Genomic DNA, 21,245 nt, shown 5'->3' with positions numbered 1-21,245 from the left:
GGTCTTCTCAAAAGCTCCAAGAATTCTCCCTAAAATCGCCCAAGATCGTCCCAACTGCTCCCAAAACCGTTCTCTCCTTCAAAATGACGTCTCATGCTCTTTTATTAAAGTTCACGTGACATGCCATAAGGCCATGCGTTTTTAGCATGGCCATGTCTTTTGCCCATGTGTTTTTTTTGGCATGGCCATTTGTCTTGACCATGTGTTTTTTTGGCATGGCCCATGCTTTTTGCTAAAATTCCAAAAAGTCTTCACTGTTGGCTCCATCTTCAGTCCAGCTTCACCACGTGTCATGTTGCTCAAATATGAGATGATAAAGGACAAACACGACCCGTGTCAAAGTGACAAGGACCGCATTTCAAACGTAATCCTTTGCTATGAAGATAATGCAACAACGACTCGGGTTATGTCTTCATGCTTTCCTCCATGGAATGAATGGTTCATCTTCTCTGCATGCTCCAAAGCTCCAAAAATCCAAGCTCCATGCATCCATACGTCCAAGCTCCACGTTCCATGCTCCATAATGCCTGCAAAATAAATCAAAAATTGTGAAGTACCAGACATTCTTAATGAAATATGCAACTACCCTAATAATCAACTAAATGCAAGAATTATGAAGTAGAATGCTATAAAAAGACGGAAATAATCATGCAAAATAGGTGCATAAAATGCGCCTATCAGATTTCCGGAGCAGCAGCAGTAGGTGATCAATTCCCACACAGACCAACAATTATTTCGAGGTGAGTTTCCTTTCCAGTAGGAACGGGTCTAAGGCACCAAGGCCGACCCGTGTAGACGAGATGTTAGTACTAGAGTGTGGGCCGAGCCCGTATCTCTGGGTTTAGTCAAGTATGATATATGTGTAAATATGATAAGAGTTGATTATACTTGTTGTCTGTGTGATACTTGTATATTATGGGTTAGCGGTTGAGTGTGGGCAGGGCCCGTATCTCTCCGAGGTTGGAGTGTGGGCTAGGCCCGTATCTCCCAGATAGTAGAGTGTGGGCTAGACCCGTATCTCCCGGCTAGCGAAGTGTGGGCAGGGCCCGTATCTTCACAAGTGTGGGCGAGGCCCGTATCTCCCGGCTAGCGAAGTATGGGCAAGGCCCGTATCTTCCCGAGTGTGGGCGAGGCCCGTAACTCCTAGCTGAACGTTGTTTGTTATATGCTTGCATGGTATGAGGTATTATGGGGGAACTCACTAAGCTTCGTGCTTACGGTTTTCAGTTTTGGTTTCAAGTACCTCCTCAGCTAGGGGAAAGGAGCCGGTGCGGTAGCAGCATGTCACACACACTCTCTTGTTTCCGCAGTTACGAGTTTATTCTGGGATTGATACTCTGATATTTCGATTGATCAAATGTTGTGGTTTTTAATTTGGTTTTCGATGTGAAGTGGTTCAACTAAACAATGTTTTAATTGTTAATGTTTTCTATGTAATGTTTTATAAACGAAATTTTTAGACGTGAAATTTTGGGTCGTTACAGATATATTTGGTGGTTTATAAACGATTTTCATTTTCCGAACGAACATTTAAATAAAAATGACATTTTGTATTCGATTAGAGAGTTTTTGCTCCTTTTGTATTCTAATAGGAATACTTTCCTTAATTGGGTTAATTGGTTGGATACCCTTTGAACCTTATTTAATTGTTGGTCTAGCTCCTTGTTGCTTCTTTCCTTTTTAATATACGAATCTTTTAAAAAAAACCTAGCCATAATGTGTATTTATTTTGTTACTACTTACTAGTTATTTTATATAATGTTATTAATGATTTTGCATCTAAAAAAGTTAGAAGACATATTTCATGAATTAATGGATTTTTGTGAAATTAACGTCTTTAAGCGGTCTTCTTTTTTCTTTCATCCATGCCAAAAAAATGTTTTAACCAACCCTTAGACGCTTCAGTGTGGGCAACGCGGAGAACGCGTTATCTGACGTGGCACGCGCCATAACGCGGAACACCGCCTCAGCTAGCCGTTATGGGGCGTTACGCCATAAGCCGTAACCATGGTAACGAGTTGTAACGCGATTTTTTTGACCGTTGTAAATTTACTTCCATTGAAAAACGGTAATATTACCGTTGATTTGTAAAAAAAATATTTACTACTTTAAAAAATTAAATTATATAACTACATATACCTCATTTTAATTATACTTCTATTTCTCTATATTTATCTCTATCTCTCTATATCTATATCTATTTCTCTATATCTATCTCTACTTCATTCAAAACAAGAAAACCACTATGGATCAAAACCCGAATACCCCTCCTCTGAACACAAACACATCCACTCCATTAGGTTTTGCGGGATATGAGGGATACATGAACCTTCTAACCTCCCAAAACTCACCACAAATTCCATATTCCGACAATTTTTTCAATCCCGCCTCACCCCCACTACAATTCCCTACCTCGCCATTTATGCAACAAAATGCAAACATTCAACAAAACCTTTTTACCACATTCGGTCCCATGCGCCAAACAGTCACACAACCCACACCCACGCAAGAACCCGTTGCCGAGACGCAAGTTGGTGGTAGTCAGAGAGCATCAAGAAAAAAAGGGAGACCAAAAAAGAAAGGGAAAGAGGTCGTTGTCGGGACGGACGAAACGGAAGCACCTCCAACATGGTGGACACCGGAGGAAGAGCATGTGTTGGCGACAACTTGGTGCGGTACTTGAAAACAACCAACTATGGGGAACGATATGAAGAGAGTTGCTTTTTGGGATGTCGTAATTATCAAATTCCGCACAATTTTGAACAAGGGTGACACGTATCGCAATAATGATATGCTTAGTGACAAATGGACTCAAATTAGCCGGAAGTGCACCAAATTCAATTCCATATACAACAAACTTTCTTCGCAACGTCAAAGTGGTGCCAATGATTTCGATGTGTTTAGAGCCGCGAGGGAGGAATATCACATGCAAATGGGGCACGTATTTGAGTATGAAAAAGTATGGGAGTTAGTGAGGAAAGATCCAAAATGGATGAAAACGCCAATATCATCGAAACAACAATCCAAAAGGTCTCGTGGTTCGGGTTCGGTTGACGTTTCCGACGGACACACGAACATCGACTTCAACGCGGACACCGATGAGATCCCGGACGAGTTTGACAACATCGAGGAAATCTCTCCGCAACGATGACCCATGGGCGCGACAAAGCGAAACACGCTCAACGACATGCGAAGAAGAATGAAAGTCGGCTTCGAGAGCACGAGGAAATGAAAAAAAAATTCGACGCCCACACGGAAATCGCAAATAAAAGATATGAATTGCAACGGGAGCATTTGGATTTCCTTCGTCAAGAAGCCCAATAAGACCGCATATCGAAGGATTTGACAATTTCTTACGACAAACGAACAAAATTTACCACCGAGACGAGCTGAAGTGATACGGAGGATGAAGACACAGATAGAGAAAAAAATATTTGGGCGAAGAATAGTTTGTCGGTGTTTTTTTTAAATTATTATAACTATCGTGTGTTTTTTTTTGGTTTGTAATGTTTTTTTAAGTTTGTATGGTATTTTTAATTTTCTAGTTAATGAAATTATGTTTTATTAATTTATATGTTTTTTATAAATATATGACATATATTAAAAATAAAACGAATTAGAAATATATGAAGTAAATAAAAAAATAAAACAAATTAGAATAATAGAAATTAAAAATATCAAAAAAATAAAAATAAAAAATAGAAAATAGTATGTGTTATCCCATGTTATTTGGTGTTGCCCATTTCCATCGTTGGTGTTATAACACCAAATTGTGACTAGGATGATGAGGTGAACAATTTGGGTGTGATAACATGTAATAACATGTTGCCCACACCTAGTACTCTTAATACTTCTAATTATTTTGAAAAAAAATAATAAAATAATTTAATTAAACATTTATAATTTTTTTAAAAGAAAAAACAAATTAGGCTAATCAAGGTACTCACTTTCCAAAAATTAAGCAACAACCAACGTTCGTACCAAAATAACTACGATTTTTGTAAAAATCTTTGAAATACCACTGTTATTAGAATTTTCACAGATGACATTTACGAAAAAATGATCACAAACTAAATTTGCAAAAATCTAGGTTTTACCTACGAAAATCAAAATCTCTATGTGGTTTTAACTATCATACATATTTCCACATTAAAACCACCGATTTTTTCTTTCTATATTCTTTATATAATTTTTTCTTTCTATATTCTTTATATAATTTTCTTCTTAATTTAAATCAACTCATCCATCGTTTCGTATATTCTTGACAATATCCATATTTTGATTTACTAGTGGGTTGATGGATATGTTAAAAGGCTCACTAGCTCGACATCATACCATTTTCTAACGTCTAGTTCCACAAGATTACAAAATTACTTTGGTTTAATGATCCAACGGATAATAAAGATTAAAATGACTATCAAAATACAACCAATTAACCGTTTCAAAACAAACCACAAATTTCGACAAAAAGAGCAGCTATGTAAAATACAGGGATCCAAACTAGAAAATCAGTTTATTTTCTTGATTACCCCTTGTAAAATCAAGAACTTCAAAACCCCTTCCGATCCTATAATAAAAAACAAAACACAAAAATTCAAAATCTGCGGCATCTCCTGCATCCGTACACAGATGCTCCCTCCTCCAAAGCTCTGCATCCATCTCCACCCACTATACACATTTCCCAACGTCCTACTTGATCCACACACACCATTTGTTTGTTCATTGAGCAAGTAGTAGCGGACTCCGAAATCTGCAAATTTTGCAGTTTTCGTCTTCGAGTTTACTCAAAATCTGAACATCTTTCTTGGATTGATGGTGGATTAAGGTTCCTTATATTTCTGCATTGTGCTGTCACCGGTGAGTCTTTCATTGCTAACCACTTTAGAATCTGTATAAATATATGTTACTCGGGCTTTATCGTGTTTCGCGCCTTAATCAGTGGCATTAGGGTTTTGGAACTCAGAAATTGTGGTAGCATGAGGATATGATTAGGCTGACAGGAAACCTAATGATGTTGTTTTTGAGATTATAACTCGAAAGGATAGCTTTCACTCTCACTTTATGAATATTCTGTTTTTTTTTTCTTTTTGAAAAAGAAATGCGAATGTTCGTAGATTCTTAAAAGTATAAGATTTGGGTATTTAGATATTAGTTAGGTATGGAAAGTGCGGCTAAACCTACAAAACCTTCATCAAACATATCGGAAATCGTCTCCCAATTTGCGAAAGTTTGTAAGTTTAGATCGATCGGTGTATTCTCCTCTGAAAACCCTACTCATTTTCAGCACCAGGAATTCTCTAATGCTGTAAAAGAACTTGTCGATGGAATCGGAAAGACAGATTCCGATGATGCAAAAGTTTTTCCTGACCTGGTTGAGGTGTGTAGTAAAAGCAGCTGGTCTGGTCAGGAAGAGATCTCGAAGCTGTTTGATATAATGTCTGAACTAAAATTGGCATATGTTCAGCTCCAAGAAGCTCATATTCCTTATGATCCAGACAAAATTAAAGCTGCTGATGAACTTGTTTTCTCTAATCTGGATGGATTGTGTAAGGTTAGGCGCTCATTTAAAGAGAAACAGTTCCAGAAATCAAACTCCCTTTCAGCTTGTTTGACTGTTCTACAAGCTGAAAATAAGATTCAAGAGAAGTCATTAGAAAGGTTGAAGTCTCAAGCTAAAAAGAAAGATCTTGAAATAAGTTATCTGAAGGGACAACTTTGTGATTTAGATGCAAAAAACAAGGTTATAATGGAAGAAATTAACCTTAGAAAAAGGGAAGCCATAAATAGATTAAATTTCTCCTCTATTGATAACATCGTTACAGAGGTTTCAAAGGGTATTCACGATTTTGCAAAGCCATTAATCGCTTTGATGAAAGCTTCAGGATGGGATCTTGATGAAGCTGCAAACTCAATCCAAGATTCGGTCTTGTACACTGTAAGATCTCATAAGAAATACGCATTTGAAGCTTACATCTCACGAAGAATGTTTTATGGATTTTCTTTGAAATCCCACAATCTTGATGATGTCTTGAAGTTTAACGACCCTGTTGATGTTCTTATAGACGACCCAAATGGTAATTTTGCAGAATTCTGTAGAACAAAATACATGTTAATCGTTCATCCAATGATAGAAGCTTCCTTTTTTGGAAATTTGGATCAAAGAAACTTTGTGTCTAGTGGAAGACACCCAATAACACCATTTTACCAATTATTTGTCAAAATGGCAAGGTGGGTTTGGCTTTTAAAAGGTATCGCAGCTTCAGAGCCTGAAAGTGAAATGTTTATAGTGAATCGAGGAAGCAAATTCTGTGATGATTATATGGAAAGTATTGAAGGGTGGAAAGATGATATTGGGTCTGTAGAAGGGCAGTTTGGGAATTACAAAGTTGAGCTGATGATCATGCCAGGGTTTAGAATCGGGGATAGATTGATTAAGTCTCGGGTTTATCTTTCAGAACTCAGCAATACTATTACTTGCTAGGAAGACAGGCTGTGGCATATTGGTAATAAATTCAGAGCCTTTTCTTTTGTTCTTAATATTAGTACAAGTTGCATGTTTGAGTTAAATTAGGGTGTTAATGTGATTGTATGCTTAATGTTAATGTGATATTGATATTAAACTTCTAAAATTGAAGAACATGCATTAAAGTTTAAATCTTTATTATGTGGGTAATGTGGAAAGATTTCTTTAAAGTGATATTGGCAACACCATATTGACAACTAAAGAAATAAAAGAAGAGGCGAATATGCATTTAATCAAACAGGTTATGTGCATGCTGAAGCTGAATGTATGAATGATATGATTCAAACTTCAAAGGAAGTGAAAAAAAAATGCATTAAAGCCTAGCCCATTATTTAATGACAAATGGGTAGTCAGTTGGTGAAAGATACTGGACCAATTGTATATATCCATCAAAATTTCTTAATCCATAAAAGCCGGTATTGATATTTAAATTTTTAATAAACATCATCTGTAAATAAGGTAATTTCAAAACATTCGAGGAATTTTTTTTTAATAACATCATCTGTAAATAAGGTAATTTCAAAACTTTTTTTAATAACATCATCCTTTAAATAAATTAATTCAAAAACAAAAAAGTTGTCCATCTAAAGATCCGGTATGACATCCTTATTTAACGTGAAATAGCTAATATCTCCCAATATTTATAAGATTTTTGACGACTTGCATTTGATTAATCTATAAATATATACCTGCATACGATCAGAAAGTCTTTACAATTTCGTCATTCCTCTCATTCCTTCTTCTTCTTTATGTTTCTATTCCATCTGGCTAATAAACAAGTTCAACACAACAGGTATTCTATTTGTTTCTTTCTTCTTTTTTCTATTTTTTTCTCATCTGTTTCTATTATCTGGGTATTGTCCCAAATAGACAAAAATATAAAAAAGTCACTGTGCATTACGAAAATATTAGAATATTATTATGTAATTATTTTGTTTATATTATTTATGCTTCCTGTTTTTACCCCTTTTCATGTTGAAAATCTAAAAAAAGAAACATTTTTACAAAGTAGAATGCTATAGATGGCAGTTTCCAGAAAAACAGAATGTTAAAAAAATGTTTTTTTTTTCCACTCCATTTTCAAGATCTTCAAAATTTAATTATAAAAGTTTACAAAAAATAGGATGCTAAAGGATAAGTTTTTTTTTTTTTTTTTTTTTTCAAACTCACGAGTCACGATTACTAATACAAGGTTACTCTTTTCTTCTTTTGTCCACTGTTCTCTTTGTCAACCAGAAATTAGTATGTTATAAAGATAACTTGTAATTTCCAGAAATCAAACATAACGGGGGACTGTTTATCAAACACAGCAAAGTAAATAGTTTTACAAGTTATCGAAACAACAAAATAACCAAGGTCTCATCTTTTCTGAATATCTATGTGAATATGTGTGAATCTATCAATCTTTTAAAACCCTAATTTCCTGTTATAAAAAAAAACAGTTACTCAGATGTGAACAAATACGAAAAGTTAATTACCTTAATAAGTCTATTTCCCTAATTGGTTTCTAAAAGATAAGGACATATCATTTAGGCCACTCTAAATACTAAAATACTTTACATTACCAAACAACAAAATGTTTACCCCATAAACTTAAAACCATTCAAATGGTGATAAAAGCTGACATTACAGATGAGAAGGACGTTCACATCTTTTACACAAACAAACAAGATATCAAGAGCAAGTACTGTAAATTCCGTCTCAGTCCCAGTCCAACGCATGTTAAATACAGTCATGTCCAGTATAAAAAGTTTGGCTTAATGAACACTGAGGTTTTTAACTCCCTCTTCAACATGAGAAGAAAGACTAGTCTTTCTCCACCTCCAATAATTCACTCTCATCGGATCCATCATTTCCAAAACCGAACAAACCCCGGCTGCCACACCGGAATCAAAATTGTTCGACTCCGGAATTAGAGATTCCAGAGCAATTCTCAGGTCTTGGGTAGGTTCAAAACCATGGACAAGGAGATCCAAGAAAAGGCTAAGAGCAAACACGCAGTTGACTTTGGAAGTCAACACTTTGAGACAAACCGTTGAGACATTGGAATCTGTTATAAATGCCTTCATGTTGTTTCTGTAGAGGCCACGAAGGTATCTCCATGGGCTTTCGTTCTCTGGTTTTGTGATAATGGCTTTTATGGTGTAATTAACCTCGGAATCTCTTATTCCCTCTATGCCTCCTAATCCCGGGTGTCTTGTTATAACAAAGTATCTCTGAAAAAGAATTAAGTTATGGATTTATATCCATTAAACAGCTTTAATGTATAACATCTCTCAAATAAACAGTCGTTTGGTTATTCTTATTCAGAATCACTCTTAAATAGAAGGGCAAAATGGTCATTTATTCACATTCAGACAGCTCATCATGTATGAAAAACGGCTATTTACGGTTTTAATTTATGACCGTATTGAATAAATAAACAGTCATTTGTTATTCAACATTAGTTTTGAACAAATGGGTAGAATGGTCATTTACTCACCCAAAAACATTTATGTACAACTTTAATATATAACAGTTGTAAATAAACGTTCATTTGTCATTCACAATCACTTTTAAACAGCTAAAAAAACCCAGAATACCATAGGAATGGGGTAAGGATCAGTAACAATTTTTAAAACAAAAGGGTAAAATAGTAATTTATTCACATTCGTACTTTTTATTCAGCCCAAAAAACAGTTATACAATTTAAATTCATAACTATTCTTGAGTTAACAATCAACTGTTATTCAACATCACTTTTAGACAGAAGGGTAAAACAGTCATTTACTTACATTCAGACAGTTCATTCTGTTAAAAAAACAGACTGTGTGACTTTGTGTAAACAACATTTACTCCAGTCATACATCATTGCAGCAGTTAATGGGAAAAGACACAGGCTCTAAGCATGATGAATGAGATTATGTATGAAGAAAAAAGTAATTAATACAAAATAAGATGTTGAATTAGGAATTTAGGATGGTAGATTTAAACAAAATTCTTGAAAATGACAAATATATATTCATGGAAAACAGTTTCTAGACCCCAAGAACTCAAAGAACATTTTGGCCCCACTGATTACATTATGATCTATTTTAATAATTTCAGCAGAAAACATGTAGCAGAATAAAGATCCCATGTTAAGAAACTTAATAATCTATATACCTGATTCCAAGCAGAATTGTTGAAAATATCATCTTCAAGTAGTTTATCACAGTAAGCAAGTTCATCTTCCCAGCCTCCAAGATTTTGAAGGACCCACTGAATATGAAAATAAATAAATCAAATCTGAAGCCTTTATACATACTGTAATATAACTAAGTTGCATACCTGTCTATGAGACCAAGCATGATAATTTTTAGTATCGTTTAAGAATATGTTCTTGGTGAACTCAAGTTCTCTACCAGCAGCTTCACTCCCCAATTTCTCAGCAACCCACCTCCTATGGTGCCTGTATTAAGATTTAAGAATATTTCAAATCATATCATTTACAAGCTATTTTGGTAGAATCTGAATGCTAAGTGATTTGTCTAAGAAAGAGGATACTGTCTCACCATAGTTGGTAGTTTTTTGAGTTCTTGCTAGCAAGATGCTCAACGAATTCTAATTCATCATGCAAATCAGCATTGAGAGTCTCGAGTACTACTCTTCTGAATTGCCACACCTGTGATGTGAAAGACAAAAACATGTTGGCTCTCATAGTAGATTGAATTGGCGTTTCTTGCTTCCACTATGTTCACATCAATTTCCTTCTTGTATTGCTAACTTCTAATCATGCTATCAAAAGTTTCTTTCTGTTTGTTACAACCATGTATCAAACTACTCAAAACCCCCAATTATCCTCTATTCGAAGGCTCAATTAGAGATTGAGCTCCAAACAGATACGATCACTGAAAAACGAAGTAGTAATAAAACTACAAATTATAATCAAAATTAGTTTGAGATCAATAAGAGTTTGTTAATTCTTACGGTGTAATTTCCAGCATTGAAGTGAATGGCTTCGGAGGTAAGCTGAAGAGCACGATGTGATCGCTCATCGGCGAGATATACAGCTCGAAAGTAATCCATAATCTCGGCGAACTCTTCAGAGTACGCAATGGGAACAACGGGGTTAGGACCATCGTCCTGCGGCACCGGAGTGATGTCGGACCATTCCGGTCTTTGTCTCAGTGGTATCCCCTCATCTTCATCTGAATCCATTCAGTCGACGACGATGATGCTCCGATCCGGCGATCCCCCTACCTCTTGGAATTTCTACTTTTATTCTCTGAGCTTCACTTCTCCCCTTTTTACCCCTCCCTACCTCAGCCGTCAATTTACAGTGAATATGTCTACTTTATACACCGGAGGTTTGCATTGGTAAAATAAATTAATAGAAGTATGTAAATTAATTTATCTTTATAAAATAACTATTTATAATATTAAATTAAATATTTTTATCTTTATCTTTACTACTAGTATTATATAAAGCATATTATATGTTTCTTGAAAATTAAGAGGTACAAATATAATTACATTCTATACAACCCTTTTAAGCTTAACATCAAAGGTCGAAAAGAAAAACTAAAACACGCTAGCCTTATTCTTCTCTAAACCTAGATTTTTTTCTTCCAACTTCGCTAACAACAAATCACCACCATGGACGGATTGTAACACCCCGATTCTCAGGTATTGAATTATGTTGAGACTGTACTTTTGTCAAACAACTTGTGTTTTTAGTGTGATTTAAGTTTGAGCTATAATAAATACAGTATGATTCTTATTTAATTACTTTCAATATGCATTTTAAAATGAGGTCTTGATTAATAATCGACATTTGATAGATTGAGATTGCAACCAAAACTACACCCGCTTCAACAACAAATTAACATTTAACAACGATTTCCAATCATATTCATATACAGAAATCTATAATTTTACATACAATTGATCTCATGAAAACACATAGAAGTTGGGTGTGACTTTATTAGCATCATGATATAAGACACCATAAATATATATTACACGGTGATGGTAATGAACAAAGAAAAAACAGTGAGAAATATTTACAACAAACGGCCATTTTTTCCGGGTCTTAAATGAAGAACAATATTCTGTCAAGAATCCCCATCTGGCGTTCACGTCTACCCATAAACTCATCTTTTATATACCTACTTGCATATGAGGTAGTTGAAGTAGAAGCAGAAGCATCATCATGTATACTTCTTGAACCCAAATATCTTTGATTTTCTCCTTGGTGGATCAGGAAACAACCATCTTCTTCCCTTATGATCTTCGGCCCCTACAAACAATTTATACCACTTTTTAATGAATACTTACTTATTGTTTATAACAAATTAATGGTTACTTATAATCCAAAACAAACATACTGGTCTTGAATTGCATATACATCTTTCAATGATTTTGAATCATCAACGGGTGCATAAAATATGGCTCGGTCTATTCCCCATCTTTCTTTAAATAAGTTACACCAAAGATCATTTTCCGAACCAAACACCTTCCACTTCTTGCACACTTAAGTTAAAAAACAACCAACTATTCCATCATTCTTATGACTCACCGATTTGAATATTTACTCTTCTTGAAATGCACAACACGAAATAAGGCCAATTCTTACTCTTAAAACATAACTTACAAAACAGAAACCAAAACTTTATTCTAATAAGGGACTATTGGTAAAAAGAATACAAAACTTCATAGTTAAGAGGTTGCATTAAAGAATCAATTATTAAACACAACTTCTCCGACTAAATAAACATCAAAATACAAGCATTTCCATTAGCAAACTCATGAGGATTATTATCCAATGCAAATACAAATCAATTGTCGAATCACATGTTTATCCTAAAATTGTCTTATTTGCGGAAGAAAAAAGTTCATGAAAAATTGTGCAACTGATAATCTTGAGAAACCCAACATATCACGACATGTACTCATGATCCACTCATATACTAATTCTTTTGTAAGTTTCTATCGACCACTAGATTTAAATCAATTACCAAATTAAAAATAAAAATAAAAAAGAGAAAGAATATCTGAAGAGACTCTAAAGATAACTTTCTGACTTAAGATCAGTACAATCCTTGGATCCAAATCACACATTAGAAAATTCATAACACGAACCACATCACATGAAATCAAAATCAAGAAATGAAAGCAGTAAAGCACCAAAACATCAAATTGTAACCAAACCAATCACACTCAACATTTTCGTAAATGCCATCACCCAAGCAACATAATTTCGGCCAAGAAACAGAGACCAATCACGTATCACCCATGCAACATAATTTCGGCCAAGAAACAGAGACCAATCACGTACAGACATAAAATTCGACCACTTTATCATACATATAGAATTTGACATCGTCCAATATGTCCCAAGAAATTGCAATTATATATCGATAACACAACAAACAACGAAGCAATGCATACAACGATTTGAATTGCAAAGTCGTTAAGGCAAATTAAAAAATTTGGAATTTGATCGTGTTTCAATCTATTGTAAATTTGGAATTCAAACCTAGGAAAATAATTGATCTCCTCAAATCCGATCATGCTTGATTCTATTATCAATTTCAAATTCAAACTGAAAAAATTAACTGATAGCATCAAATATTTTACATAATTGCCCTTTAAGAAACATGTTTATTGAAGTTCGCATATGTTATGTTTTGATTGGATCCCTTTTTTTCTAGGGTTAGTATATGTTTTATGTATTTTCTATAGAATTCTACAATATATATATATATATATATATATATATATATATATATATATATATATATATATATATATATATATATATATATATATATATAGGGCTAGGTTATAATGTGGATGAACAACTATTGTGTGGGCGTGTGGATAATGTTTTTTTTATGAAAATTACTAAGAGAATATGTTGTTTAGTAATGTGAATACATTCAATCTCACAAAATTATTGTTATTTTAATGGATTTTCACAAATTCTAATTCATTTTTGTTCTCATTCATCGTTTTTTATTTATTTTAATTCTTACAGAATACGACTCAATAAACATCCTGATAACATTCTGACAGAATGAGAATAATTAAAAAAAGTGTATAATAACCTTATAGACGATTTAATTAGTGAAAATGCTTAATAATTAAAATAATTATATAAGTTTGAACGTATTCATATTATCAAACAACATATTTTCTTTGTAATTCTCACATAATAGCATTATCCACACGTCCACATAATAGATGTCAATCCGCATTTGAACCTAGCGCTCTCTCTTTCTCTCTCTCTCTCTCTCTCTCTCTCTCTCTATATATATATATATATATATATATATATATATATATATATATATATATATACTATCTTATAAAAGAAATCTTACTGTTTCTATAAATAGATTGAATATAATAATATTATTTTTTAATACGTCCAAACCATTAAGCTAATAGTACAACTAACCAACAATAAAATAATACAGTATTTAATTTTTAACCTAATCGAACTAATCGTTTGAAATCAAGTTGATCTAACGTATGGTTAATCTTTTTCTCCTTTTGACTCGGCATATCATCATACATACTTATAAAGCTAGCATTTTTTCTTGAATCTCATGTATTTGATCCCTCATTTTTTTAACTTCGTTTCACCACATTCATTTGAAACTCTCATGACTTTTCAATTTCTTTACCATAATATTATAAATAAGTTAAATAATGTTCTATAAACAAGAAAGGGTGTTGTATTACAATGTCTTCATCCCACATCGATTGTGAGAGTAAACAAGAGAATGTTTCCTCTTATATAAATAGGAAAGGTTGTGAAATGTTTCAAAGGGACCAAACCATGAGAACTTCCTCATGCCTACCTTTGTAGGATTCTGAAGGTATTATTTGGTGAGATTGTCTATATTGGCAAGTGTCTAGTTAACTTTTAGAATTCCAAAAATGGTTTTAAACCAAATTTTTTCAGGTTTAAACCGTGTTTCAATTAGAAAAAAATTATGTAGTTGGGTATATTGAGTTGAACCGGAGCTCGATCAATTTGGACCGATAAAGGAATCAATTTCCTTTCACTACAAACATTTGAAACTCCCATGATTTTTCAAATTATTTCTAATAATATTATAAATAAGTTACATAATTTTATATAAATATAAAAAAAATATCTACCTAAACCTAAAATTATAACTGTTTGAAAAATCACTTTGATTCAAAAGCACGAAATATATACAAACCGGGTTTCACTAGAAAAAAACAATATGTAGTTTGATATATTTAGTTGATTTGGTCCGAGTTTGGTCTATTTGGATCATAAAAGAAGCATTTTCCTTTCACTACATACATTTGAAACTCCCATGATTTTTCAAATTGTTTCAAATGATATTTTAAAAAAGTTACATAATGTGATATATATATATAAAAACATCTACCTAAACATAAAATTATAATTGTTTGAAAATTCGATTTGATCAAAAACACGAAATATATACGCAGATTATATTTTATAAATGAATTCTTTTTATAATGAACTTTTGAATCTTGAAAATACATATAAACAAACTTTCTATATTAAGTACATAACTAAATTTATGATTTTAGAATTGAACAAAAAGTTATTCAATAAAACTTACTTTTTTGGATAGCAACTTATGAGATTATAGAAAAATGGAACTATTAAACAATAACGAAAGGGTAAACAAGAGAAAGTGTGTTTTACTAAATAAGTTGAATAATGTTTTATTAACAAGAAAGCGTGTTTTATTACAATCTCTTCATCCCACATCGATGGTGAGAGTAAACAAGAGAAAGTTTCCTTTTCTATAAATAGGAAAGGTTGTGAAATGTTTCAAAGGGACCAAACTATGAGAACTTCCTTATGCCTACTTTTTTAGGATGTTGAGGGTATTCTTTGATGAGATTGTCTTTATTGGCAACTGTCCATTTAAGTTTTAGAATCCCGAAAATGGTTTTGAAGAAGATTTTTTTAGGTTCAAACAAAGTTTCAATTGAAAAATCGTTATGTAGTTTGGTATATTGAGTTGAATCGGTATGAGTTTGATCAATTTGGACCGATAAAGAAAACATTTTCCTTTCAGCACATACATTTGAAACTCCCATGGTTTTCAAATTGTTTCTAATAATATTATAAATAAGTTACCTAAACATAAAATTATAATTGTTTGAAAAATAAATTTGATTCAAAAACACAAAATATATACAAACCGAGTTTCAATAGAAAAAAAAACGTTATGTAGTTTGGTATATTAAGCTGAATCGGTCCTAGTTTGATCAATTTGGACCGATAAATGAAGCATTTTCCTTTCACCACATACATTTGAAACTCATATGATTATTCAAATTGTTTATAATAATATTATAAGTTACATAATGTTATATAAATATAAAAAAAATCTACCTAAACATAAAATTATAATTGTTTGAAAAATCATTTTGATTCAAAAGCACGAAATATATACCCGATTATATTTTATAAATGAATTCATTTTATAATGACATTTTGAATCATGAAAATACATATAAACAAACTTTCTATATTAAGTAACTAACTGAATTTATGATTTTAGGATTTAGCAAAAAGTTATTCAATAAAAACTTTATTTTTTATAGCAACTTACGAGATTACTGAAAAATGGAACTATTGAACAATACATTTTCTGGATAACGTTTTATTTTTATTATTTAATATTTTATTTAAAAAAATGAAATTATTGGCAAATAAAAAAATGATTTTAATTAAAATGTCTTCATCTAACATTGATTGTGAGAGTAAACAAGAGAATGTATTCTCCTCTATAAATAGGAAAGGTTGTGAAATATTTCAAAGGGACTAAGCTATGAGATCTTCCTTGCATCTAATTTTGTAGGACGTTGAGTGTATTCTTTGGTGAGATTGTCTTTGTCGACAAGTGACCAATTAAATTTCAGGATTTCGAAAATGATTTTGGACCGTATCTTTTAGATTTGGATTGAGTTTAATAAGGATCCGAATGTCTTCTGACTGAGTTAGACAAACTCACTTCCATTGGAGGTCGAGTTTAAGTAACATGTCGGGTATTTAGTTGTGTTATCCAAGTTTTACAACCATGTATGTAATACAATTTATAGTTTTAACTTTATAAAAGACGTCACTATTATCATATGTTATACATAATTATGGTAATACTTATGATACAAAATATTTTTTTAGTATTTAAGATAAAAAGTTGTCTCTATTATCATATTTTGTACACAATGATAAAATTTAAGATAGATAAAAAGATGTCTCTATTATTGTATTTTCTACATAATGATAATATTTAATATAAATGTTTTAATTTCATATGAAATTATTATTTAATAGATAACAATAACGATTTATTCATTTTTAAAAATTAATTTTTTTCTATTTTAATCATATAACTTTGTATATGCAAAACAACTTCAAGTTCCAACCTTATCTTTTATAATATAGTTCAACATAATAACAATACTAAAAATCATTTTTTATATTTTTTATGAAATTATTATTTAATTGTTAATAACAATGATTTGGTAATTTTTAATATAAAATATGTTTTATATCCCACTCAACATGTAGGCATTCGCCTAGTATCTTTTGAATCTCACGTTCATTTTTCAAAATTTGAAGTCGTACATTCTTAAATCTCGACATGTTTCCAACCCTTCGTTCCTTCTTATCGCAAATGCGTCCCTTTGTTCTCCTGACTGTAAAAATCACCGCACCTCTTCCATCAGCGCTAGATCTTCCTTTCGGTAAACATCTCTCTATTCTGGCCATGTATATTGCTTTTTCTCAGTCTAGAACCACCACCACCACTTTTTTCTTAATTTGTGAAGAAAACTATGATTTTGGGTTTGCTTCCATGAATTCGTACTCTTAAATTCTCCAGCACTCCACCGAGTTCCTACATCTCCCTTTGCTTCCAAAACCCTACCCGTATATCTCCATCAATTTTGTATCTTTGCTAGTCTTTGGTATGTTTAATCCATGTGTTATATACTTATTTTCAGTATCAATGTTCCTTACCTGAGATGATCCTTAACTTTCAAGGATTATCTAAGATCTATGACTTTAACCAGTGAAATATTAAAATGTAGTGTTACTCGGTCCTATTCGGTACACACGAGCGATAATAACTTTAATGGAAAGCCTCACATTATTCTTTTCTTGTACATGAATTGCAAATCGGTCCTCTCAACTACACATCGAATTCCATATCCTATTACATTTAGAACAATTTTGTTATTGGGTGTGATTAAAAGTTTTTTTTTTTTATTTCTTGATGGCTGGACTTGATTTCTAGGATTTGTCATGGTTTTATGTGGATACACAACATTCTCAACCACACATCGAATTCCACCCCCCTCCCGTTCACAATTTGTTTCTTCACTTTCACACACTCGTATTGTGTTTCTCTGATTTGTTTCATTTGCAGGTTCAAACAAGTAAAACAAAGTTAGATGGTGTAAGTTTCTGCACAACTGTTTATCCTTTTTTTAAAAGCAACAATTAACTTCTATATTTCATTTCTTTAATCATAAGTTTAATCTATGATGTCTTTTTTTTTTTTTTTTTTAATTTAACATATAGAACTTTAGGATGTTCTTAATATTTTGTAGAAAGACTTAACTGATAGTAGTCAAATGATTACACCCTAAAAAAATGTACTTTAGAATTCGTTTGACTAAGAATTCAGAAATTTGACAAAAAAATATGCAATGTTGATTTGATTTCAGAAGATAAAGTAACTAACTGAAGGATGTCATATCTGAAGGGATGGTGACCCATAAGGTAGCCTTTTTGCTAATCATAACTCAGAAGCCGCTTGAGTATAATTGCTTGTAAATTTATATGTTCTAATCTTATACATTTTTATTGAAACGCTAAACATGTTAATTTGATTTTTTTTTCTAATAGTTTGATAATATTATTATTGTTAATATGATTAGGGCTCATGAATAAACATTGTTTCATCTTTCATTATTCCTATACATTTCATCCTGGGCTGCAATGTAGATAAAATGTTTCTATCGAAAAAAGTTGCACTAATTTGTTTGTATTTTTAGCAAGGTTGCAGAAAACGCTCGACGTAGGCTCGGCGGTGGACTGGGGTCAAGAGATTAATCGGCTAGGTGGGGATTAATCGGGGACCATTAATTATTAAAAAATTATTAAAATTTTAATAAATATAACATTAATCCTAAGAATATAACACTAAATATAACATAAATAGAACATTATAACATGAAAATATGATTACAAAAAAAAACCCTTTGATTTTTAATACATCACATCTAAATAACTAACTATTACATTGCTTTTCTCAATCACTTAATACATCTTAATAACCAACTTTTAATGAGTTTTTGAATCGATCTCATGCTAACTTTCCAAGCTGTTTTAGTAGCAGTTAATGCCATCATAGGAACATTTGGAAAATTCTGCTTTAGACACCCCGACACTTTGTAATCTGGATGAAAATCATGTCCCCAATTGTTGAATAAACAATAATGAGTATGTATGTTTATATATCATAGTGTAAAATCATAAGAGTAAGTAGAATCGGACATTGTTAGACCTTACACAATGTGCTTCATCAACAACAAATCCAACAAGTTGTCCCTGTAATTGATCGAACGGGTTGTTGCACCTTATCAACATTATCAACATTCACTCAAGCAATTGATCGAACACTTGGTGGGCAAATGTCGAAGTCGCTTATTTTTCGTTTTCATTCCAACCAAACATCACCACCACTTCTACCCTACCTGTTACAACCGAGCACAAATCCAAACCTCGAACTAGAAAAAGATGAAGAAAGAACAAACAGTTTTAGAAAGCAATGTAACAACGATTTTAGAAACCAACAGAAGAAAGAACAAACGAGTTCATGAAAGGTTAGCTAACGATTTCATGAAGGGTTACCCTACCTGTTACTTGTAATTGTCGTGAATTGAATTACCTTCAAGATCAATCACTTCTAATTTCTCCATATCCTAAATTTCAGAAGGAATTTTACCACTCAAATCTTTGAAAGGATGTGATAAAAGAACAGAAGAAAGAACAAACTATAGAAAACACAATCTTGAACGCTGCAACCTCCAACAAATGTGAATCAAATTTCACTGTGACAAAACATCAAACAGCTGGTGTGCACCTTGATTCGCTATCACATGCACAACATTTTCATAAGAGATTACGAGCTTTTATGTAATCGCTATTCTATTTTCCTAATCTCAATCGATTTCACCATTGGGACTTAACCCATGGTCAACAAACATGCTACCGATAAGTGAGAAGTCGGAAGAAGAGTTAGAAGTAAAAACGAACCTGGATAACTCAATTAGTGTTGACAAGAGGAGTTGAAGTCGGAAGAAGAGTTGATTTTGGAATCGATAAACTTCAAGAGTTGATTTTGGAACCGATAAGCTGAAGTCGTGAACTGGAGCTTGGAAGGAGACTGCGACATCGTTGCTTGAAGGAGATGACGAACCGGGGGCCAGAGCTAAAAACGACGGCGTGAGATTGTTGAAGGTGAACGAAAGAAGAAGATGCGATTAATTTCCCTTTGTTCATTCTCGTTCGTGGTTCAGAGAGACAGAGAGAATGTCGATTTTATTTTGACAGCATCGAATGAGAAAATGGAAGCAACCCTAGAAGCATTTGTTACATTTTTTACAATTTTGCCCTTAATTTTTTTAAAATTGCGTTGACTTTTGTTGACCGATTTGGGTGCCTAGACCCGCCAAGACCCGTCTTTGACCGACTTTGACCACCTCCGATTATATAGCCCGATTAGCTATAAATATCGACAGTCGAGGACAGCCAAACGCCTAGGCGCCGATTAATCGGCTGCCTAGGCCGATATTTGCAACACTGATTTTTAGTAAATCATTTTTATTTATCTCCTGAACCTTTATTGTTTAATCCATACATCACTTTATAATTTTTTTTCAACATCTTTTGATTCTTATTTTAGTTTAGTTATTATAGGTTTTGAAGCTTGCTTTGAGGCATGACAGGTTTTGATTTAGTGATTTTGAGCATGTTTTGAACATCTTATCTTTCTTTCTGACACTATCATCTCTCTTTCTCTCTCTCTCTCTCTCTCTCTCTCTCTCTCTCTCTCTCTCTCTCTCTCTCTCTCTCTCTCTCTCTCTCTCTCTCTCTCTCTCTCTCTCTCTCTCTGTGTGCGTGTTAAACACAGTGATATTTAGGTTTTATTATTAGGGATTCGATTGGAAACAACAAAAAGTACAAGTGTGACTGTCATACCATATCTTTCATGTCTTCTTTTCTTTCTCTTATCTTATTAACCCTTGTAAAGTATTATATAAATGGCTGTTTGAAACCATGGTATAAGATTAATTTTTCAAATTGTGAACAAGGGCAGAAGCTGGTCAAAGTGAATGAATGTCTATTGTGCCATTTTAATATTATATGTGTGGTAGAAGCTACTTCTCGAGTTAGTCTGAGGGGTTATGAACTAAAAAATGTTTGGTTGCATTTTTTATATTTTATTGCTCTTAATAAAAATGATTTTTTATTCAGAAAGAAATAGTAAAGAAATAGCAATGTATAAAAAACAAGGTTAAACAAAATTAATTTTTAATAAAACATGATTGAAAAAGACACTTAATCCTAAATTGAACATTTCAACCCACAAGGGAAAGAAATCCTCGGTCATCTCCATGTAACATGTGTTATTGTGTTTCATCTATTTTTGTTTGGAATTAA

General features: G+C 32.7%; 3 protein-coding genes and 1 long non-coding RNA gene across 4 annotated transcripts; 2 read left to right on the top strand and 2 right to left on the bottom strand.

Annotated features, from left to right (window-relative positions):
• The first annotated feature begins 2,695 nt into the window (after positions 1-2,695).
• LOC111876547 (uncharacterized) lies at positions 2,696-3,151 on the top strand. Its single transcript, XM_023873106.1, has one exon. The coding sequence runs from the start codon at positions 2,696-2,698 to the stop codon at positions 3,149-3,151; it is 456 nt and encodes a 151-aa protein (XP_023728874.1).
• Positions 3,152-5,158: 2,007 nt separating this feature from the next.
• LOC111876548 (protein GRAVITROPIC IN THE LIGHT 1) lies at positions 5,159-6,481 on the top strand. Its single transcript, XM_023873107.1, has one exon. The coding sequence runs from the start codon at positions 5,159-5,161 to the stop codon at positions 6,479-6,481; it is 1,323 nt and encodes a 440-aa protein (XP_023728875.1).
• Positions 6,482-8,063: 1,582 nt separating this feature from the next.
• LOC111876515 (protein farnesyltransferase/geranylgeranyltransferase type-1 subunit alpha) lies at positions 8,064-10,815 on the bottom strand. The gene is made up of 5 exons (XM_023873053.3): positions 10,472-10,815; positions 10,057-10,166; positions 9,833-9,953; positions 9,668-9,763; positions 8,064-8,739 (listed from the first exon to the last, which is right to left on the bottom strand). Exons 1-5 carry the CDS (start codon positions 10,700-10,702, stop codon positions 8,281-8,283), a joined length of 1,017 nt encoding a protein of 338 aa, XP_023728821.1. The 5' UTR covers positions 10,703-10,815; the 3' UTR covers positions 8,064-8,280.
• A 7,914-nt stretch (positions 10,816-18,729) lies between these two features.
• On the bottom strand, positions 18,730-20,234 carry LOC111876516 (uncharacterized). The gene is made up of 2 exons (XR_002845033.2): positions 19,087-20,234; positions 18,730-18,978 (listed from the first exon to the last, which is right to left on the bottom strand). It is a non-coding gene; the product is annotated as an uncharacterized LOC111876516 (long non-coding RNA).
• Between the last annotated feature and the right edge of the window lie 1,011 nt (positions 20,235-21,245).

This window comes from Lactuca sativa, chromosome 9 (genome assembly GCF_002870075.4).
Source record: "Lactuca sativa cultivar Salinas chromosome 9, Lsat_Salinas_v11, whole genome shotgun sequence".
In the NCBI taxonomy this organism is placed as follows: Eukaryota; Viridiplantae; Streptophyta; class Magnoliopsida; order Asterales; family Asteraceae; genus Lactuca; species Lactuca sativa.
Note: the sequence above shows the minus strand (reverse complement) of the source record. Positions and strands in the feature narration are given on the sequence as shown.

Coding starts and splice junctions, on each gene's coding strand:
- LOC111876515 (XM_023873053.3), bottom strand. CDS start 10,702: ATGGATTCAGATGAAGATGAGGGGATACCACTGAGACAAAGACCGGAA. Junction 10,167..10,471: donor TCAATGCTGGAAATTACACC/GTAAGAATTAAC, acceptor TTCACATCACAG/GTGTGGCAATTCAGAAGAGT. Junction 9,764..9,832: donor ATGCTTGGTCTCATAGACAG/GTATGCAACTTA, acceptor TTTCATATTCAG/TGGGTCCTTCAAAATCTTGG.
- LOC111876548 (XM_023873107.1), top strand. CDS start 5,159: ATGGAAAGTGCGGCTAAACCTACAAAACCTTCATCAAACATATCGGAA.
- LOC111876547 (XM_023873106.1), top strand. CDS start 2,696: ATGGGGAACGATATGAAGAGAGTTGCTTTTTGGGATGTCGTAATTATC.